The following is a 24,225-nucleotide window of genomic DNA, read 5'->3' on the forward strand; positions in this document are numbered from 1 at the left end:
GCAGTGCTTTAAGGGCTAAGACTATGTATTATTTATCTTTATATAATTAGCACACTGCACATAATGGGCAAAATCGTAAGATTAATGAATAACATTATATCCTGATTTTTCAAAAGCTACATTTTCCTTTTCATTACTTTATTTCCTGTGTATCTTCACAGAAATGAAATCCACACATTACTGAATTTAGTTGTTCAAATCTTAGTGCAGCTGAAAACAGCCAATTTTTAAAGTACTTCAAAGCCCAAAAAATTAGTTTATTAATTAAGGCTATAAAATTCACATGCTACATTTGTTTGGATTCCCTTATTTTGTTGTTAAGGAGAAAGGGATAAAAATAAAAAATAAAATAACCAATATGAGAACCTGAAAACCTTTTCGACTCACTCTACTTACTCTGCAGTATTAGGTAAGGCAGAAAGAGAACAGAGAGAAAAAATAACCACAATTACAGTACTGTTAGCAAAATGCTTTTTCTCTCATACAAAGAAAGGGAATATTCTGCTTGAGAAACTTTCCCTTCATCTCTCACTCTGGTGTCCAGTAGTACCTGTGTATACCTTCACCACAATGTTCATCATTCTGAATATAAATATCTGTTTCATGATCTGACTCCTCCACTACACGGAATATGGCTTCCTAGAAGGACACTATGTCCCTTTCATTGTTCATCATGCAATCCACACAGTAATCTCTAGCAAACAGTTAAGTATTTAAATGCTTATAAATGGAGGGTTTTGCACAGAATGCTAGACACAATCATAACACACATATTTAAATGGATAGTGGCAAAGAAGGTATAAGCATTAAACACTAAGAACAAAGTATGGCTTTTCTGACATTCTTATCCACGTATATGCTTGGACATATAGTGGGATGAATGAATGAGAAAATAAAGAAAAAACACTGAGCTAGTAACTATTTTAGGCAGCTCTTCCTTTATAGTTCAGGTTTTTATAGTCCATTTAAGCTTTTGATAACTTGATTTAAGGATATTTTATTTGATGGTTAACAGTAACCAGAATACACATTAAACAAGGTTAAGACTATCCTTCATAAAAACTTCACCTTGGAAAATACAGGTTACCAAATACAAAAATAAATTTGTATTTACCTAAATTTTAAAACAAAACCAACAACAAAAAACCTGTCATTAAAATATCAATGAGACAACCAAGCCACAATATCTTTCATGAATACTAACTAGAGTGGCAAGATTTAGAGCCAATCTAGTGACTGAGAATGGTGCTTCACGCATTTTTTATTTATAATGTGTAAATGTGTAAACTCTAAAGAAAAACCTGATTTACATTATAATTCCCAGAAAAAAGCTTCCTTTTTCTTCCACTCATGTATATTTCTTTAAAATAGCTGTAAATCAGCATCTTGTATTTCACTGACAGTGGGGAAAAAAAAAATCAATGACTGCCATTACAGAAATCTGAAGTTCTACATTAGATCTTTATATGACCTTTTAATGAAGAAATGGGGAGAGGGAGAGAAATGAAACAGCTACCAATAAACATTCAGACAGACCACCAAGACATGAGAAAACATACTCAAAAGCTTTAGCAATTAACTTCTAACATGGCAGCAGTTAAAAGGGTTAGTTGAAATTAAAATATTAGAATTGAAGTCAGTTAGTCTATAAGCAATACTACAATTCATTCTACTTAATATAAATTCTTTTTAAAAATAATGATTAATTTAAAACATGACTGACAGTTCTGGAAGCAAGAACACTGCTTCCGGTTCTCTTACTATGTAATAAAGTCTATCAACATATCATTAAGTATTCTTTCCTTACCTTTTTAAGATGTCATTTCACTGAAGGCAAGGAATGGGCCGTTGTTTACCAACCACCTAATTCCTGGCACTAACTTTTCAAAAATCTTGACAGCTACCATCACCTTCAGAAAGGAAGCTCACTCTTCTCCCACATTCCTGTGTCCTGTCAACTGACATGGTGAGAACAGGTAGAGGCAGTATTTCTTCCTGTGATGCCTACCATCTCCTGCAACATTCACAGGTGCAGAAGCCTATAAACTGCAGGTGCTCACAGTCTTTGTGTATGTGTGTGTGTATAAATATGTACTTACACATTCATACACACAAACATATACACATATTTAAATTTTAGTCACTCAAGTTAGAGTTAGGATAAAATCTGGAAGCTGCACTTGAAGACAAACTGAATTGTCATCTCATACCTATAAGCCATAATTCCCCTACTTATGAGACACAGTCAACCACTGGCTTATTTAACTATTTTCACTTTTTCAGAATCAAGTACATTTTGTAAAATGCATCCTATAAACATAATAAAGAGGTTGGCAAACTATGTATGCTCAGGCTAAACCCAGCCCACTGTGTGGTTTTGTAAATAGTGTGGAACACAGTCACATGCATTTATTAATGTATTATCTGTGGCTGTGTGTGCTACAAAGGAGTTGAACAGTTTCAAAAGAGGCTGTAATATGGTACACAAAGACTAAAATATGTACTATCTTCACCTTAGAGAAAAAGTTTGCCAACCCCTATTATAATAACAACAGCTGTGAGCTACCAAGTACCTACTCCAATGCTATATATATATACTTTATATACATGATCTAAAATCTTGTCAACAACCATTTTAAGTAGGTATTACCTCTAAATTAGAAATAAAGCAAATTAAAAGTTCTAGATTATTAAAAAGTATAAAAACTGCATGGAAACCTGTTAAATATGCAGATTCCTAAACCCATCTATAGAAATTCTTGTTCTCAGATGGAACCCAGAAACCTCCATTTTTTCCAAGTACCTTGGGTGATTCTGGTGCAGAAAGTCAAGAATCAAATATAAGCACTTAATAAAGAGATACAAAGCAGGCACCTAGCTGGCTCAATCAGTTAAGCATGTAGCACGCTAGACCTCGCAGTTGTAAATTCAAGCCCCACATCAGGTGTAAGAGATTACTTAACGATAACATCTTAAAAAAAAAATTAAAATAATTTGTCTAGTATCACCTAGTTCTGTATGTGATTGAGCAAGAATGTGAACCTAAGTGCGCCAGTTCCAACATCTACATTCTTTCCAACTTCTCTTAGTTGTAACTAAGCTCTAATACATCTGCTTTTAAGAGTTACCTAGAAATGTTTAATCTGGTGACAATATAAAAAAATCTAAGTTATTATGGTTGAAAATTACAGTGGAGACTACAAGTTGATCCAGTATAAATTCATGAAGTTTAACTAAAATCTGCACTTCTGAGAAATGAAGGCTCTGAAACATACTACAGAGAGATACTGAGCTTGATGATGTTAAAGCCAATCTCTCGGCTTTCATCTTATTATATTTATATATTTTTAATTCAAGTGGGTACAAAATAGTGAAGTGCTGAACTCAAACCACATGAATGAACTCAAACCACATGAATGACTTAACAAGTGATAACAAATTAAACACATCTGTGAATATAATATGCAACTTACTCATTCTACATAAAAATTATTTTAATCTCAAAAGACTTCACCCTTCGCTTTTACATACTGTAACAAGTTAACCAGTTAAGGTAAAGAATTTTTGCAGTTCCTAGTTCTAATTATAATTATCCTCCTTGAGATTGCAGCTGTAAGTACTAAATCTATAGTCTAAAAACTTTTTGTTCATTAATAACTAAATTTATAGAGTTTACAATTTCTTAAGCACAAGGAATGCTTATAAGTTTTATAACTTTTATTTATAGTTTATATATATATATATTTATAACTTTTATTTATAGTTATAAGGAGAAGACTCCTTACAACTAAAGGCAAATATGTCATATAGTTATATTACTTTAAACAATTAGCTCCTAATGTGAAACACATAATAATACACGGAACAAAGCTCCTGCCATGCTCTCATGAGTTTTAAGATTCTACTTGAACATTCCAACTGTATTTTCTTAATGCTATGTATCAACTAATCACATAGCAATTGATTCTTTTTTTTTTAATGGATGCCATAAAGTCCAAACCTGCCTTCCTAAAAGATACTATAAAACCACTGGTAAGGAAAAATAACAGAACATATCCATAACTAACACACAAATATAACCACAAAGACAAGAAGAAACAAATGGTACACAATAGACTTCTTGAAGAAAGGAAAACTCTAAAAAATATATACAAAATAGTTACATTTGTTGAACTGTGAAATTCATCTTCTGTGTAGGGAAGAAAAATTAGGCACAAAAATATGATTTTAGGTAACTCTTGGTAAAATAAGCAAATGACAATCTTAAAACCTTAGAGTCAAACTGAAACAGAAAGATTCTGTCTGAAAATATGAGAACTTTTCATATCACTGATCAACAGTTTAGATAGGCAACTGATTGAAAGTAAAAATGCATTTTTTAATACCTAAGACAAAGTAATCTGATTTTTTTGGTCCCTTATATTTTAGTTTTATAAACAAGTTTGCTCTGTGAAATGAGTATGCAAATGAAACTTATAAAATAAAAATATGAAAAGTTAAAATATATTCCAAAGGAAATAACAGATTCTCTTTGATTAACTTGCAGTTAAAAATAAAGCTGAGTTTCCACTTCAACAAGATGAAGTCCCTCACTTGAAATTCCATTATATAGGATGTGTTATTTGGTCTTGCACTGAGCTTAAAAGCTAATACATCGTTTTAATGTATAACTAATACCCTTCTCTGCCTCACAAATGGCATTGAGATTTGGTTACTAGTATATAACATATTCAATACATAACAATTATATATAATTTATGGACAATAAATAATAAAGAACACTGTCAAGTACACCATGGTTTAGGGTACACCTGAAGATTTTTTTTTTTTTAAAGTTTCCATACAAAGACTTCACAACATTCAAAATAAAGATGTCAGCTCAATGTATTTTTAAAAAATAGAATCTCTAATCCACACTAAAATATAAAATATAAAATCTATTCAAACATGTTTTTAAGAATATGTGCTTCAATCTACCATCCTTGACAGTGCTCTTTGGTTGATTTTCTTCAAGTTAAAGTTAGTTATAAATACAAACCACCTTTGCATTAGAACAGTATCAACTTAAAATCTATTAAGAATGGTCACAATAGTAATTTCATAGTATTATGACCACTTAATCAGAACTGTTTGACTTTAGTATCTTTACAAAAACACAATTTTGACTGAAAATAGTCTTCCAACTATAATGCCTATTCTCAAAACTGGTTTCCTTTAAAATGCAAGTTCCATAGTTTCAGACTTTTTGAATTAATACTAATCCTTCAACCAAAATTGTATTTTCAAATTTCAATTCAGCATTGAAGGGGCATCTGCGATTTAGCAACCAAACCTCAAACCACTTTATCAGTAATATAATACAACCAGTGTCTCTTAAATACGGAAACAGAATTTGGATACACAAAGATATGAACAATCACAGAAAACATTTCACCAAAAACTATCACTATCTGTACCTCAAAATTACTAAAAACTATTTCCAAAGCTTCTTGATTACTACTTTAACAGATATAAATTTCAACAAGTACAAATAACATTTCCTCCGTATGTGGCTCTCTCCTTAGCATCAAGATATCTAACAAATCAGAATCAACAGGTAATAGAAAATCTGGAGACATATTTGCTTCTACTACTGTTGTCCTTCCCAATACTGAGAAAATTCTGTATTTACTAAGAGCAGTGCAATGTCAGTTGGGTTTTTCAATAACCTCATTACAAGCAGGTACATTTTCAAACCATGAATTACCAAATGGGTTTCACAGTTAAATTTAAAAACAACGTCATTTTATCATTTTTCATTTAAAACTCTTAACAAGAACCACAAACTTTCTAAGAAACATATTTTATACAAATATATAGAGAATATATATTCCTAATTTAGCAGTTACCATGACTTTACAACCTAAAAGAAAATCTTTTAAGACTTCATGTTTTTAATCCTTACATCTGAATTAAATTTAGCAGTATAAAGATCAAAGGACCATTAAGAACATCAAAGAAATCAACTTTACTTACTGCTAAGGTCAGATACCTACCTTGTTTCTCATTGTAGATTATATTCTTACACAATAGGTCATTATGGCAAAGCACAACAGGTGAGCCCAGGTTGGAAAGAATCTCCTTCATCCAAGTCATTTCTTCCTGAAGAATCTGAGAGCTTGGGATATCACTTAAAAACCTTTTTAGTTTAAAATAAAAAAAAAAAGTTATATATTGCTTATATTAATGACTTTTTCAAGTTTAAAGACTAACATCTATTTTTAGTGAATTCTTTCCATTCAATTACAGACTCCTGAATTAAACCAAGCCAATTATTACAAAAGCTGGAATAAAGTAAAATCTTTACTTAATAAACTTAATATGAATAAAACAAACTAAGCAAGTTAAACTGTAGGAAAGTAAAAAATCTGTTATTACAAAATTGGAGGAGGAAAGTAATATATATACTTAATAGATAACATTTAGTAAGCAGTTATTCTAAATGTTTTACATTTGTCTCCAAGACAAAAAAAAGTTTAATAAAAAGAAGTTTAAGTATATTATTTAAAGTTACAAGACAGTTTATTAAAGAACTAAAACATCTATTTCAAGCTTTGAAGGGTGAATGCAGTACAAATCAGCTAAATTTACCTATCAAAGTCAACAGACAACTACTATTAATAAACCTTATAATTCTATGATAATCATAGACATTATCTATGATATATCATAGAATACTCCATTATCTATTAGAGAAGCTGTCTCAGAATAGTGAGCCTGGGAAGTATGGTAGGTAGAGTGGCAAACAGGACTGGAGATCATGCTTTTTAATTCTTCAATCTTCTGAACTCTTCATTACACTAAATGTATATTCATTTGATAAAAGTAAAATGAAACGAAAATATGGTGCTACCACTCATTCCTCAATAACACCATCTGGCTTTAAAAAATGCTGTTAGTTTATTCTTTCTCTCCCCTTAGCACTGTTTTCTTCATTCTCTCTCAACAGTCTCTCAAATTGCAGCCTTACTTTTCCATTTACAATATAATAAAGATTCTCTATCAATGAACTTAACTTTAATGAATCTGCCTATTCAGGTGGTTGCTGCCTGTATTTTCCCACTACTGTATTCTTCTTTACACACAGCTACCAAAAATAATCCTTATATACTTTTTTCAAGATGGTGTAATGGTTCAAGGATCTATCTGAAAGGTAGAGTTGACTAGAAGTAACAGAACTGAAAGGACTGAACATGATAATTACAATCATATACAAACAAAAAGGAACAGAATGTGAACGGATTTTTTAATATTTTAATTGTTTTTGAAGTTTTAGTTGTAGATTATCTATTAGGGCAGGGTGCTTTTTGCATGCTTTTCTACATAGTTGTATATACTAACTCAATTAACCCTCATAAAAACTCTAAAAGGTAAATATACTACTCTTGTTATTTCCATTTTACTTTTGCCTAAGATAACACAGCAGAACTATTTTCTTTTTTAAAAGATTTTTTTTTATCTATTTAACAGACAGAGATCACAAGTAGGCAGAGAGAGATGGGGAAGCAGGCTCCCTGCTGAGCAGAGAACCTGATGCGGGGCTTGATCCCAGGACCTGGAATCATGACCTGAGCCAAAGGCAGAGGCTTTATTAACCCACTGAGCCACTCAGGTGCCCCATCACAGCAGAACTATTAAGTGGCAGAATTAAGGCTTCATCCTAGGCAGTCTGGCTCCACCGTCTTGTACTCTTAACCCACATAATACTATACTGATATATCTTAAAAAGTTAAGAAAATCATACATTCACTACTATCACCTACTTCTTCATTATTTTTAAATTTTTCAATAAAATAGTTACTTCAAAAGAGAATTTTGTGTTTTTATGCTGTCATTTCTTGGGTATCTAGCACAACGGACATATCTGCAGATGTCTGCCTATCCCAGTTAAAAGGGTATACTATTCCTAACAAATTCAGAGTTTGATAAACTACCTACAAATAAAAACACATTCACTGAGTAAATCAAACTAAACTCTGAAATAATAACTCAACAGAGCAATGAATTATAAGAAGTAAAAAGAATTATGAATTGTAAGAAATAAGAAAAACTCTATAGGTCCTGCCTGTCTCTACTATTCTTAAAATGAAAAATTCCTGAATACAAGAGTTGGGAGTATGTTTTGGATATAAAGGAGAAAATAGAATTCCTAATTTTTGTATCAGTAATAATCACACTATAAAAACATGTTCATATAATTTAGATTCTAAATGCTAATTTATAAATTTTTTAATAAAAAATAATGAAATACCTTACTTGGAACCTGGGGAGTCAGATTTACAAAAGCTGAGTACGACTCCAGTAATTGAATTTTCAACCTCATTATCTAGGACTTGAATAGTCTCAGTAAACTAAAACAATCTAAACTTTTTCACACTCTAATATTACTATACTGCCCCAATGCAAATCTCTAGGTCTATTTAAAACAGCTTTGAAAAAAGAGAATTCTTATAAAAAGGGCTCCATGGCCAACTCATTCTGTGCAAAAAGTACCACTCATAGCAATCACTGTATTTACTTCCAAATAAATGTTCCATATTTGTTTCTTGGCTGGTCACCTCTACCCACTCCCCACCTCTACCCCAGGCTTTTGTAGGGCTTTGTTGTTGATGTCCTGTTTTGTTTTTGAGTTGGCTGAGGTAGACAGTCATATTAACGTAGTGCCACCTGAGAGTCAAATGAATCAATGCAAACTTAATCAAATGCAAAGACAGCAACCAAACCAGATTATACATACAAAAACCTCGTAAGCTCTCTCGAAAACTTCAGAGCAAAACCAGGTAAAACAATTTCAAATGTAATAGTAAATTTACCTTTTATTAAGGTCTTCATCTGCAAATCCTGTGGGAATGAGAGAGAAATATTTTCCCATCTTTAGCCATAGATTAGATTTGGGAATCCAGCCATTGTGTGCATGGATAGCATGGATTTTAGCAAGCTGACGTGCTATTAGCCTGTTTTAAAACAAAGCAGCATAAAAACAAAATGTTAAGCATCATAGAGTTCATGTCTATTCATGAGTAAACTAACTTAGTGTGCATTCATTTTATAACATGATTTCATTTTTACCTAATATAAAAGTCAAAATAATTTGTCAAGTCAACTCTCACAAAGGAAAGGCAAGGAAATGTTTAAAGCATTAGTAGGAAGAAACACCTACAATTAATTCAGTGAATAAATATTGTGTCCAAAAGAGGTTGAGTGTCTTCAAGCAGGTGGTCTATTCTGATTACATAAAAAATGGTTAGGACCAAAACACAATTATAAATAATTTCAAAGCCCATATTAGACATTAATCAGAGATACATTTTAAAGTTTGAGCCTCGTCAATGAGGTTAAAGGACAAAAGGGGACTAAAGTAAAAAGGTAACTGGGCAGAAAAATGGGTTACAGAAGTTAATTCTTATAACTGTTAAAGACAAATTTCCTGAACAAACATTAAATTCTATGATGTCAGAATTAATCTTCTTTACTCAACAATAAAATAATTTGAAGCTGTATATACATGTACCCATGGTATCTTTGTATCTGTAGAACCAAGAACAGCAAACATTAACATAAGAATAAGCACACAAAACAGAAATAAGTTGGATCACGAGGGGGGGAATAAGAGATCAATGATATCATAAGGTGAAACAATATTAGAATAATTGGGATCCAAAAAAAAAAAAAAGGAAAAGAGAGGGGGGCAGAAGGTATACTGCAGCAAATTACAGCAGAGAACTTCCCTAATTTGGGGAAGAAAACAGGCATCAAAATCCAGGAAGCCCAGGGAACCCCCTCAAAATCAATAAAAATAAGTCAACACATGGGGCGCCTGGGTGACTCAGTGGGTTAAGCCACTGCCTTCGGCTCAGGTCATGATCTCGGGCTCCTGGGATCGAGTCCCGCATCGGGCTCTCTGCTCGGCAGGGGCCTGCTTCCCTCTCTCTCTCTCTCTGCCTGCCTCTCTATCTACTTGTGATCTCTCTCTGTCAAATAAATAAAATCTTAAAAAAAAAAAAAAAATAAGTCAACACCCCGACATCTAATAGTAAAACTTAACAAATCTCAAAGCAAAGAGAAAATCCTGAAAGCACATTGGGACAAGAGGTCTGTAACCTACAAGGGTAGACTATCAGCGGACCTATCCACAGGGACCTGGCAAGCCAGAAAGGATTGGCATGATATATTCAGGGTACTAAATGAGAAAAATATGCTAAGAATACTTTCTTCAGTTAGGCTGTCACTGAAAATAGAAGGAGGGATAAAAAAACTTCCAGGACAAAACAGAAACTAAAAGAATTTGCAATCACCAAACCAGCACTACAGGAAACAATGAAAGGGGTCCTTCTAAGCAGAGAGAAAGCCCAAAAGTAACACAGACCAGAAAAGAACAACGACAATATACAGTAACAGTCACCTTACAGGCAATACAATGGCATTAAATTCGTATCTTTCAATAGTTACCCTGAATGTAAATGGTACTAAATGCCACAATCAAGACACAGGGTATCAGGTCGGATAAAAAAAGCCAAGACCCACTGATGTGCTGCCTGCAAGACACTCATTTTAGATTCAAAGACACCTCCAGATTTAAAGTGAGGTGGTGAAAAACATTTATCATGCTAATAGACATCCAAAGAAAACTGGGGTGGCAATCCTTATTTTTTTTTTTTATTTATTTATTTGACAGAGAGAGATCACAAGTAGGCAGAGAGGCAGGCAGAGAGAGTGAGAGGGAAGCAGGCTCCCTGCCGAGCAGAAAGCCCGATGCGGGACTCAATCCCAGGACCCTGAGATCATGACCTGAGCCGAAGGCAGCGGCTTAAACCACTGAGCCACCCAGGCGCCCCGGTGGCAATCCTTATATCAGACAAATTAGATTTTAAACCAAAGACTATATAAGAGATGAGGAAGGACACTATATCATACTTAATGAGTCTATCCATTAAAAAGATCTAATAATTATAAATATTTATGCCCCTAACACCGGAGCAGCCAAATATATAACAAAATCAAAGAAACATACGGAAAATAATACAGTAATAGAAGGGGACTTCAACGCCAAACGCTCACTGAAAGGAACTGATCATTTAAGCAAAAGATCAACAAGGAAGTTAGGGCTTTAAATGACACACTGGCCAAGACGGACATCACAGATATATTTAGAACATTCTATTCCCAAGCAACAGGATACATATTCTTCTCTAGTGCAAATGGGACATTCTCCACAACACATCACAACCTGGGTCATAAATCAGGTCTCAACCGGTACCAAAAGACTAGGTCCCTGCATATTTTCAGACCAAAATGCTTTGAAACTGGAACTAAATCACAAGAGGAAAGTTGTAAAGAACTCAAATGCATGGACACTAAGAGCATTTTACTAAAGAATGAATGGGTCAACCACGAAATTAAAGAAAGAACAATTTTAAAAATTCATGGAAACAAATGAAAATGAGAACACGACTGTTCAAACTCTTTTGGTTTCAGCAAAGGCAATCCTAAGAGGAAAATACAGAGCAATACAAGCCTTTCTCAAGAAACAAGAAAGGTCTCAAATATAGAACCTAACCCTACACCTAAGGGAACTGAAGAAAGAATAGCAATTAAAGCCTAAACCCAGCAGTTAAAGAGAAATAATAAAGATCAGAGCAGAAATCAATGAACCAGAAACCAAAACAACAGTAGGACAGATCAATGAAACTAGGAGGAAGTTCTTTGAAAGAATTAGTAAGACTGATAAACCCCTGGCCAGACTTATCAAAAAGAAAAAAGAAAGGACCCAAAGTAATAAAATCATGAATGAAAGAGGAGACATCACATCTCTGTCTGTCAAATAAATAAATAAATAAAATCTTTAAAAAAAAAAAAAAGAGGAGAGATCACAACCAACAGCAAAGAAATACAAACAATTACAAGAACATATTATGAGCAACTATACACCAGCAAATTAGACAATCTGGAAGAAATGGATGCATTCCTAGAGACATATAAACTACCAAAACTGAACCAGGAAGAAAAAGAAACCTAAACAGAACCATAATCAGCAAAGAAATTGAAGCAGTAATCAAAAATCTCCCACAAACAGGAGCCCAGGGCCAGTGGCTTCCCAGGGGACTTCTACCAAACATTTAAAGAATTAATACCTATTTTTCTGAAACTGTTCCAAAAAACAGAAATGGAAGGACCACTTCCAAACTCATTTTATGAGGCCAGCACTACCTTGATCCCAAAACCAAAGACCCCACCAAAAAGGATAATTACAGACCAATTATAGAGAATTACAGAATTACAGACCAATTACAGACCCATGCTAATGAACATGGATGCAAAAATTCTCACCAAAGTACTAGCCAATAGGATCCAACAGTACATTAAAAGCATTATTCACCAGACCAAACGGGATTTATTCCTGGTCTGCAAGATTGGTTCAATATCCGCAAATCAAACAATGTGATATACTACATTAATAAAAGAAAGGACAAGAACCATATGATACTCTCAACAGATGCAGAAAAAGCACTTGACAAGTATAGCATCCTTTCTTGATTAAAACTCTTCACACTCTAAGGACAGAGAGCATACACCTCAATATCAAAAAAAGCCAGCTATGAAGAACCCACAGCAAATATCATTCTCAATAAGGAAAAACTGAGAGCTTTTCCCCTAAGTTCAGGAACACAGCAGGGATGACTACTATCGCCACTGCTATTCAACATTGTACTAGAAGTCCCAGCCTTAGCAATCAGACAAAAAAAGAAATAAAAGGCACATGAATCAGCAAAGTAGTAGTCACACTCTCACTCTTTGCAGATGATATGATACTTTATGTGGAAAACCCAAAAGACTCCACCCCAAAACTGCTAGAACTTATACAGGAATTCAGTAAAGAGGCAGGATATAAAATCATTGCATAGAAGTCGGGCTCTCTGCTCAGCGGGAAGCCTGCTTCCCCCTCTCTCTCTGCCTGCCTCTCTGCCTACTTGTGGTCTCTGTCTGTCAAATAAATAAATGAAATCTTTAGAAATCAGTTGCATTTCTATAAATCAACAACAAGACAGAAGAAAAAGAAATTAAGGAGTCAATACCATTTACAATTGCACCCATAACCATAAGATACTTAGGAATAAATCTGAACAAAGAGGCAAAGGATCTGTATGCAGAAAAGTACAGAGTACTCATGAAAGAAACCGAGGAACACACAAAGAAATGGAAAAATGCTACATGCTCATGGACTGGAAGAACAGGTATTGTGAAAATGTCTATGCTACCTGGAGCAATCTACATATTCAATGCAATTCCCATCAAAATACCATCATTTTTTTTTTTCACAGAAATGCAAAAATAATCCTAAAATTTGTATGGAACCAGAAGAGACCCCGAATAGCTAGAGGAATGTTGAAAAAGAAAACCAAAGTTGGTGGCATCACAATTTCGAACTTTAAGCTCTCTTACAAAGCTATAATCAACAAGACAGCATGGTACTGGCACAAAAACAGACACATAAATCAATAGAACAGAATAGAGAACTCAGAAATGAACTCTCAACTCTATGGTCAACTACTGTTTGACAAAGCAGGAAAGAATGTCTAATGGAAAAAAGAGAGTCTCTTCAACAAATGGTGTCAGGAAAACTGGACAGCCACATGCAGAAGAATGAAACTGAACCATTTCCTTATACCACACACAAAAATAGACTCAAAATGGACAAAAGACCTCAATGTGAGAAAGGAATCCATCAAAATCCTTGAGGAGAACACAGGCAGCAACCTCTTTGACCTCAGCCGCAGCAACGTTTTCCTAGGAACATTGCCAAAGGCAAGGGAAGCAAGGGCAAAAATGAACTACTGGGACTTCATCAAGATGTAAAGCTTTTCCACAGCAAAGGAAATAGTCAACAAGACGAAAAGACAACTGACAGAATGGAAGATATTTGCAAATGACATATCAGATAAATGGCCAGTATCTAAAATCCATAAAGAATTTATCAGACTCAACACCTAAAGAACAAATAATTCAATCAAGAAATAGGCAGAAGACATGAACACACATTTCTGTAAAGAAGACATCCAAATGGCCAACAGACACATCAAAAAGTACTCAACTCGGCATCAGGGAAACACAAATCAAAACCACAATGACATACTTCCTCACACCAGTCAGAATGACTAAAATTAACAAGTCAGGAAACGGACAGGTGTTGGCAAGGATGCAAAGAAAGGGGAACCCTCCTACACTGTTGGTGGGAATGCAAGCTGGCGCAGCCACTCTGGACACCATATGGAGGTTCCACAAAAAGATAAAAATAGAGCTACTCTAACAACCAAGCAATTGCACTACTGGGTATTTACCCTAAAGATACAAATGTAGTGATCCAAAGAAGCACATGCACCCCCATGTTTATATACCAGCAATGTCTACAATAGCCAAACTATGGAAAAAGCCCATATGTCCATCAACAGATAATTGGGTAAAGAAGATGTGGCATATATATACAATGGACTACTTCTCAGCCATCAGAAAAACAAAAAACAAACAAACAAAAAAAAAACCCTGCCATTTGCAACAACGTAAATGGAACTGTAGGGTATTGTGCTAAGCGAGAAAAGTCAATCAGAGAAAGACAATTATATGATCTCATCCATATGTGGAACTTAAAAAACAAAAGGAGCATTAGAAAAGAGAGGAAAAAATGAAAACAAGAAGAAATCAAAGAGGGAGACAAACCATAAGAGACTCTTAATCACAGGAAACAAACTGAAGGTTGCTGGGGGGGAGGGGGCGAGAGGATGGGGTTGCTAGGTGATGGGCATTAAGGAGGGCACACAATGTAATGAGCACTGGGTACTATTTAAGAGTGATGTATCACTGACCTCTACCTCAGAAACCAGTAACACATTATATGTTAGTTAACTGAATCTAAATTTAAAAAAAACTTGCCCCCCCAAAAAAATAAATAAGGCTTCACTGCACTAAATCCAAGGCAAATGCTACTTTAAAATCCCATCCTCAGTAAAGCAAAACATTTAAAAATTTCAACACTTCAGAGAATTTTCTTAAATATCAAGTAGTACTAACTGTCCCCACTCTTGGAGGCTTTCAAAAAATTAAAAGCAAGGGGCACCTTGGTGGCTCAGTTGGTTAAGCAGCTACCTTCGGCTCAGGTCATGATCCCAGGATTCTGGGATCGAGCCCCATGCTGGACTCCCTGCTCCCCCCATCCCCTGTGTTATCTCTCTCCCCCAGATAAATAAATAAAATCTTAAAAAAAATTAAGAGCATTATAACAATAACAGGAATTTCTTAATTGAAAAATAATCCCTAATCCTACCACTCCAATAGTTTACTTCATTTTTACATACACCCTTTGGACTTTCACATAAGCCAATTATTGTGATTATAGCCACAGTTCAGCATTTAAGCTGGTTTCTTCCATCTTAACCCTGCATTAGCCATTTTGTGTATTTTAGACAATAATCAAAATTATCATTTCAACAAGTAGCATAGTATTTGTGCTAATATGCCTTGGTTATATCTGAATATAAGCACTGTCATGACATAAACATATAACTTTTATGAATTATTATATATTGCCCTATTAATTTCTAAGAGAACATTACCAGTATTACTTGTAACTCACAATGTACCAGTTACACTACAATACATTCCAGCACTGGAAGTCAGTGTTTTCTATTTATGCTTTTTGATAAATGTGCAATAATTAATTTTAAACTCCATTTTGTCCCATTATATCTGTTGCTGGGTGGTTTTTAATTAAACTGCAGACAGGATTCCTAGCAAAAGGCAAGTTTCAAAGAAATACCAGATGAGAAAATTCCTAAACTGTGAATTTTTAAAAATTTTCTGAATCCCTCTGTGGAGCTTGATTGCCACAGAAAAGTTCAAATAAAACAAGTCATGATAAATTTCTGTAAGCTGATTACTCGCTAATTTTAACCTGGTGGTCTTTATCGTACCATTCCCTCACTGCCTCTTCCATATGCTCTGCCTCTTCCTTTAAACTCCAGTTCAAATGTGATCTCAGTGAAACACTGCCTAACTTCCCACAGTTACTTTTTTTGAAAACCTTTTTTGTTCTTCTGTGTATACTATTTGCTTACTTTTTTCCAAGATTATTGTCTGTCACATGCTGCAAATTACTTGGAAAGAGGGCAGGAAATACCTGAATTCTTTTTCTTTCCCTAGACTAAACATAAATACTTATCAGATTTTTAATAGTCAAAGCAGATACTCTAGAATAATCATAACATAGGCAAGTAGCTATGTTTGAATGAACCATAGCAAGAGAGCACTGTGGACTTTGATCTAAGGCTCCATCAACATTTACTGTTGGCTGTGTATCAGTTCACCTAATAACAATGGCTCAAAATGTGATACCTAACTAATCCAAGATTAGTAATAAGCCCTATTAATTGATAAATGAAAGACCCTTTTTATCATAAACATATGAAATTCATTTTTTAATTTTTAAAAAATTTTTAAAGCTTTTATTTATTTATTTGACAGACAGAGATCACAAGTAGGCAGAGAGGGCAGGGTGGGGGGAGCGCTGGAAGGGGGGAGCAGTTCCCTGCTGAACAGAGAGCATTATGCAGGGCTCTATCCCAGGACCCTGGGATCATGACCTGAGCCAAAAGCTGAGGCTTTAACCCACTGAGCCACACTGGCACCCCAAAATTCATTTTTTAAAGGAGAAAAGCTAAATATATAAAGCACATTATCCTATATTTACATCCCTAACCTCTTCTTGGGGCTCTAGAATTATCATTCACTCAATTGCTTACTTGATATTTCTTTAAAAAATACTTCACTGTACATACTCAAAAATAATAAAACATTCCTTTTGAAATCATTTATAATTTACCTTTTATTAATATGCCCTTCCTTCAATTAGTTCCTTCTGTATTTTGTTTTTCAGTAATTAGCAAAACTGTATGAACATTTAACTATCCCATGAGAGAACTATATTACCTGAAATAAATTTAATTGCAAAATAAATAGCCAGTATTAACTACTCATAGTGCCAACTAACTATGTCCTTACTGTCATCTTTTTTTCCTTCCTTTCTCAAACTCTGTTCTGCTTTTTTCCAAAATTGTGAGTCAACTCAGTATATCATTCATTTCAAGCCAATTGTAACAGAATTTAAAAGTACTGCTATTTGGTCTCTAACAGCATTTTTTTTTTTAAATGAAAGGTGTATATGCCTGCATTAGTATCATATATTCTAAAGTAATAGAATAGTAATTAGTAGATCTAACTGAAAGTATAGGAAAAGACTACTTGTAGTAGACTTTTTAGAGCAGTTTTAGGTTCACAGCAAAATTGAGGGGAAGATTCAAAGATTTCCCAAATTCCCCCTATCCAACACTAGCATCACCTCCTCCGTTATCAACACCAGAGTAGTGCATTTGTTGCAACTGAAGAACACACACTGACACCCAAAATCCATAGTTTACATCAGCGTACACACTTAGTGGTGTACATTGTATGGGTCTGAACAAATTTATGACAGGTATCCACCATAAAGTATCATACATTTTCACTGCCCTAAAAATCCTGTTTCACCTATTCTCCTATTCACCTCCTTCCCCACTAACCCTTAGCAATCACTGATCTTTTTAGTGTCTCCACAGTTTTATCTTTTTCTGAATATCATATAGTTAATTTAACTTAATTATATATACATATATAATATATAATAACATATAGTTAATTTAAACATAAACAAGTTTATGACATGGTATCAAATACCAAAGTGAGCTTTACCAAAATTTCACTGTTCTTGATCAAGTACTGTAATTATTTGGGCACCTGGGTGGCTCAGTCAGTTAAACATCCAACTCTTGATTTCAGCTCAGGTTATGATCTCAGGGTTGTGAGACTGAGTCCTGTGTGGGGCTCCACGCTCAGCAGCAAAGCAAGTTGGCTTGAGATTCGGTTTTTCCCGCTCCCTCTCTACTGTCCCTTCCCCATCTCAGGCTCTCTCTCCCCCTCTCTAAAATAAATAAATCTTTTTTAAAAATGTCAAAAAAGACCAAAAAAAAATTTCAAAAGACTATAATTATTCTTTCTACTTAAGATTACTTAAAATCAATTACGCAAAGCTTTCCTTTTAAAACAGAAATTCTATAGTAAGCTTAATGACAATTATTTAATTATATAAAATGATCACAAGTCAATAAATGGGAGAAAGTCTGCATTTATTTTCTTCTTCAGTCTTTTCACTTCAATCCTACAAATTTTCATAGTAGGTTATTTTTTTATGTGATTAACAAAGGCCTTCCTATTTTCCTTTATATTTTATTAGCTTTTCTCAGTAAGTAGAAAGATACTCATTAGTATCTTTGGGATATATTTTTACTAGCCATGTGACCTACGGCAAATTACTTAAAATCTTTGTACCTTACTTTTCTCATCTATTAAAATAGGATCTTAGTATCACCTATACCCTGGGATTATTGTGAGATGAATTTATTAATACACAAAAGGTAAGTTTTGGAGCACGTGGCTGGCTCAGTCGTGTAGCATGCAATTCTTGATATCAGGGTCATGAGTTCAAGCCCCACACTCAGCATAGTTTACTTAAAAAGAAAATATTAAACATATATAGAAATGCCTGGGTGGTTCAGTTAGTTGAGTGTCTGACTCTTGGTTTAGGCTCAGGTCATGGTCTCAGGATTGTGAGATGGAGCTCCGCTTCAGGCTCCATGCTCAGTAGGGAGTCTACTTGGGATTCTCTCTCTCTCTCTCCCTTTGCCCCTCCCCTCCAATCTCTCTCTCTAAAATAAATCTTTAAAAACAAATACACACATACACACACACAAAGAGGTATTTAGAAGAGTGTCCAGTTCATATTCAGTGCTGAATCAATATTAGCCTCTATCACTTTAATACATTATTTCTCTAATAAGAATTGTTAACATACCTATCACTACTTTTTTAATATCAATTAAAAATAAAATCTTGGGGCGCCTGGGTGGCTCAGCGGGTTAAAGCCTCTGCCTTCAGCTCAGGTCATGATCCCGGGATGCTGGGATCGAGCCCCGCATCGGGCTCTCTGCTTAGCTGGGAGCCTGCTTCCTCCTCTCTCTCTGCCTGCCTCTCTGCCTACTTGTAATCTCTATCTGTCAAATAAATAAATCTTTTAAAAAAAAATAAATAAATAAAATAAATAAATAAAATCTTAACTTTTTAAATTTTTTTAATAAAAGCATGCACTTTTTTTTTTTTTAAGATTTTACTTATTTATTTGAGAGAGGTGGGGTAAGGGAGCATGCATGCGCAAGCATAAGCCAGGGAGAAAGGCAGACGGATAGGGAGAAGCAGACTTCCCGCTGAGCAGGAAGGAAGCTCAATGCCAGACTTGATCCCAGGACCCTGGGATCATGACCTGAGCTGGAGGCAACCACATAACTAACTGAACCACCCAGGAACCCCAGCTTTCTTTTCTTTTTTTAAGATTTATTTATTTGAGAGACAGCAAGCACATGAGTTCGGGGGAGGGGCAGAGGGAGAAAGTCTTCAAGCAGATTCCCCGGAGTGTGAAGCCCAATGCAGGGCTCAATCCCATGACTTAAAGAGATCATTACCTCAGCTGAAACCAAGAGTCAGACGCTTAACCAACTGAGCCATCCAGGTGCCCCGAAAATCTTGACTTTTTAATAAAAAATGGTTTCTCAGAGGAAGTTAAAATAAAAACTTAATCAATGGATAACTCGTGGGTAGTAATTACCCAAAATCACTTAGTTAAGAAAGATTCCGAAATCTCATCTATGTTCAGAGGTAAAGAGCTTCAAGACTAGTTAGTTTTGTCTGTCACAAACAAGAAAGGGGGTTTAGTGATGGCAATAATTACCTGCTATGCTACATCTATATGCTGCTAAGGTACACCTTAAGGAATACTACAGAATATGTTATAATAAACAGTACATAACAGCAAAAAAGTTTATGAATTTTAAAATTCAGAAAATATGTTTCTACAAGCACAATAAAGCATGCCCAGGTGGCTCAGTGGGGAAAGCATCTACCTTTGGCTCACGTCATGATCCCAGGGTCCTGGGGTGGAGCCCCACATCAGACTTCCTGCTTAATGGGGAGTTTGCTTCTCCCTCTCTCCATGCTTGTGCTTGCACACTCTCTCCCTCACTCAAACAAATAAAATCTTTAACTAAATAATAAAATCATAATAAAGTCAACTGATTAGTAATATCCTAGTAATATCTATAACTTGCCTAAATACTTTAATACCTTAATGTCCAAGTTATTATAAGATCTGCCTAAGTCAAATAAAATGTGAAAAGTCTTTAGGAAAAAAAAATTATAATAACTATAAAAGCTAACATTTACATAGTGTTTAACATATGCCAGGCCTTGTTCTAAACTTTTTACATATACTAACAACTTTAATCCTTACAATAACCCTAGAAGTAGGTACTATTATTATTCTCATTTTTTAGATAAGGAAACTGAGGCACAAAATGTTTAAGGGCTATGCCCAAATTCACATAGCCCATAAATCTGAAGCAGTCTGGTTCCACTGTGTGTCCTTCATGATGAAGATATAATGCCATATATAGAATTTCACATGGCTTTAGATTCTGTAACGTTCCACAATCACTCAGAGAAAAAAAACCTGTCCTAGGCATCCAGTTTCCATCATGATACTACAGAGTAAATAGAAGGGAGAAATTTGAATGCGAAACTCTGACCAACAAATAGTAACCAGTGGATAGTTCGTTCAACTGAAAGCTGAAATTCGGTGTTTTAAAGACAGTTTAGGAATATCAACATCAAATGCATGAAAGTATGGGTTTTACAAAGGCAGTTAAGACTGCTACACCAGTAAAAGTGGTATCACCCTTATCAACTTTCTTCTTACATCTTTTGGACACTGACTCTTAAAACCAGTATTCTTCTTCCTGCTTTAGTTACCAAGAAGCTAATATGGCCCTTCTCTAACAACCTTATGGAGTATACTTTTTATATCTGAATCTAACTCCAGCTTTTCCTTTGGCCTAATTTCATCTAATCACTTTTAATCCTGTTATATATATGTATCTCAAACATTGTGAACAAGATTGAGGATTTATAGGAATGCCTGGGTGGCTCAGTCAGTTAACCATCTGCCTACCACTAAGGTCATGACACCAGGGTCCTGGGATTGAACCCCATGTGGGGCTCCCTGCTCAGCTGGGGAGTCTGCTGCCCCCTCTCCCTCTGCCTCTGCTCATGTGTTCGCTCACTCTCTCTCTCTCCCCGTCATTCTCTCAAATAAATATTAAAAAAAAAAAAAAAAGATTGAGGATTTTTATAAATGAATCTGATATACACAAAACTGAAGACCACAAAAAATTGTGACACAAAAGAAAAAACATATTATCTATCAATCAGAGTTCTTCAATACATTCTAAACAGTACACTCACATAAGGGAAGAGACTCTTATCTGGTTAAAAACTGGAGTTCCTGGGGCGCCTGGGTGGCTCAATGGGTTAAAGCCTCTGCCTTCGGCTCGGGTCATGATCCCAGGGTCCTGGGATCGAGCCCCGAGTTGGGCTCTCTGCTCTGCGGGGAGCCTGTTTCCTCCTCTCTCTCTGCCTGCCTCTCTGCCTACTTGTGATCTCTGTCTGTCAAATAAATAAATAAAATCTTTAAAAAACAAAACAAAACAAAACAAAAAACTGGAGTTCCTGGCATCAAGACCCACATCAGGATCCTTACTCAGTGGGAGCCTGCTTCTCCCTCCCTTTCTCTGCCTGCTGCTCCCCCTGTTGTGCGCTCATACATGTGCGTGCTCTCTGTTCAAATAAGTAAATATTTTTTTTGAAAATGAAATCTTGCCATCTGCAAAGACATGGATGGAACTAGAGGTTATTAGGCTAAGAAAAATAAGTCAATCAGAGCAAGATAATTTATGATCTCACTCATTTGTGGAATTAAGAAACAAACAGAGGAACATAGGGGAAGAGAGAGAAAAATGAAACAAGATGAAACCAGAGAGGGAGACAAACCGTAAGAGACATCTTAATTACAGGAAACAAACTGAGGGTGGCTGGAGAGGAGGGGGTAGGAAACAGGGTCACTGGTTCAAAGGCATTAAGGAAGGCATTACGATGTAATGAGCACTGGGTGTTATATACAACTAATGAATCACTGAACTCTACCTCTAAAATTAGTAATATACCATATGTTAATTAATAGAATTAAAATTTTAAAAAACAAAATAAAGTAAAATAAATAATTAATTGATTAAGGGGAAGCCTTGACACTGCAGACTAATCCAAAACCACATCTCACAGTCTTTTTGAGACAGCAGACAGGATTTTTTTCTTCAGCAAAAACAAAACAGAACCCTAAAGAAAGTTTCTAAGATAACCAAATAGTTGCTCAAAGAAAGAAAAGACAGTTTTAAAAAATAATTTCTTTAGCATACTTAACACTCTTATTTTTCAAGAAGAAAAATTATTTAGAAAAAGAAATGTACCTGAAAATGGCAGGGTTGCAGACATGCTTTGGATCCAATGCTTCTCCCTGTATAAATTCATAGCACAGTCCATTATTGAAGGTACAGTAGAGTTGTGGTGCACAGCCATGAGCCTGCAACACTCGGAAACTCTTCACTTCCTCATCTCGATCAACTAACAACTCAGTCTTATTGCCATAAATTCGCACCAGGACTACATCCTCCATTGTATTACTCACATAACAGCCAATAAGTTTATTTGTGATTCCATCTGTGAAAAGCTGCCAAAAAAAAAAAAAGAAAGAAAGAAAAAATGAGGGAAAAAGCAATTATTTAACGAATGAAACAGCAGATAGGTTAAAATAATTAAGTACTGGGGCGCCTGGGTGGCTCAGTGGTTTAGGCCGCTGCCTTCGGCTCAGGTCATGATCTCAGGGTCCTGGGATCGAGTCCCGCATCGGGCTCTCTGCTCGGCAGGGAGCCTGCTTCCCTCTCACTCTCTCTGCCTGCCTCTCTGCCTACTTGTATCTCTCTCTGTCAAATAAATAAATAAAATCTTTAAAATAAAAAAAAAAACTATTTTAAAATAAAATAATTAAGTACTAATTAAAAGTATCTACTTTTTAACATAAACTTTTAAATACAATTTTATCTAACATGTCTATAATTTTAATTCTAGATGTAAAGATAAAGGAATACTATAATTCCTATAACATTATATCTTTCTTGATTCAAAAGTGTTAATTATTCAATCTCCAGTACTTCCACACAATATTTTGATACCTATTATATCTCCAAGTATGCTTATACTGCAATCATTGCAAATGTGTGCATACACACACACACACACACACACAATTTCTCCTATGTCTAATAAATTCGAAAGTCTCTGAAGGTAGAGTCACTGCTCTCCTCCAGCATGGCACAGAACATATAAAAGGTCTTTAACAATGTTTACAAGTGTAATATACAAATATAAATCTACTGTAAGTTACACATCGTGGTAAATCTCCAACTTCTAAAATTTCATTTTAAATGTTAATTTTAAGAGTTACTTAACACAACATGCATTAGAAATTGTTTTTAAGCATTCAGGTTATAATTCAAACTTGAATGCTATGGCTAAAAATGCACAACCTTAACTAGAGGAAGTGAGAGGTTAAGTAGAGATTCCTATAGTATTTTCTAAAAGGGACTTTTGGGACTTTTCAAGAGTTTAAGTCAAAAATTTCAAGTTCTGGGGCGCCTGGGTGGCTTAGTGAGTTGGGCCTCTGCCTTCGGCTTGGGTCATGATCCCAGGGTCCTGCAATCGAGCCCCACATCGGGCTCTCTGCTCTGTGGGGAGCCTGCTTCCTCCTCTCTCTCTGCCTGCCTCTCTGCTCTGTCAAATAAATAAATAAAATCTTTTAAAAAAATTTTTTTTCAAGTTCTTTTTTATATCTGAGCACAAATGGTACCTTTAAAAAGCAAACAGATGATTAGCAGTATTAGTTCAAATCCACTCAAAAACTGCAACTTTCATTTTCCTGATACTAAAATTAATTTTTCTATTTGCTCAATTATTATCTAAAGCTTTTGGAGGCTCTCGGGTGGAATGAAGGGACAAGAGATAAAAGTGTAACCAAGAGTTAACAACATTTTTTTCCTAAGAAAACTGGCAAAAAGCAAAAGGAAAAAGGGCCAAAGGGTAAGTTTTAAATGAACACATATTTACCTA

The 24,225-nt window shown here is 35.0% G+C and overlaps 1 protein-coding gene across 2 annotated transcripts in view; it reads right to left on the bottom strand.

The window, feature by feature from the left end:
- The window catches only part of ETNK1 (ethanolamine kinase 1), a 61,114-nt gene that overhangs the window by 21,472 nt on the left and 15,417 nt on the right, over window positions 1-24,225 (bottom strand). Inside the window, exons 2-5 of one of the 2 annotated variants that reach the window (XM_046011319.1) lie at window positions 22,748-22,789; window positions 22,530-22,576; window positions 8,853-8,993; window positions 6,036-6,178 (exon numbers count right to left, since the gene is read on the bottom strand). In XM_046011319.1, the coding sequence (XP_045867275.1) occupies window positions 6,036-6,178; window positions 8,853-8,993; window positions 22,530-22,576; window positions 22,748-22,789 (373 nt within the window). Of the gene's footprint in view, window positions 1-6,035; window positions 6,179-8,852; window positions 8,994-22,529; window positions 22,790-24,225 lie in introns of both variants that reach the window. The other variant, XM_046011318.1, reaches the window with a different exon arrangement.

This window comes from Meles meles, chromosome 7, assembly GCF_922984935.1.
Source record: "Meles meles chromosome 7, mMelMel3.1 paternal haplotype, whole genome shotgun sequence".
Lineage (NCBI taxonomy): Eukaryota > Metazoa > Chordata > Mammalia > Carnivora > Mustelidae > Meles > Meles meles.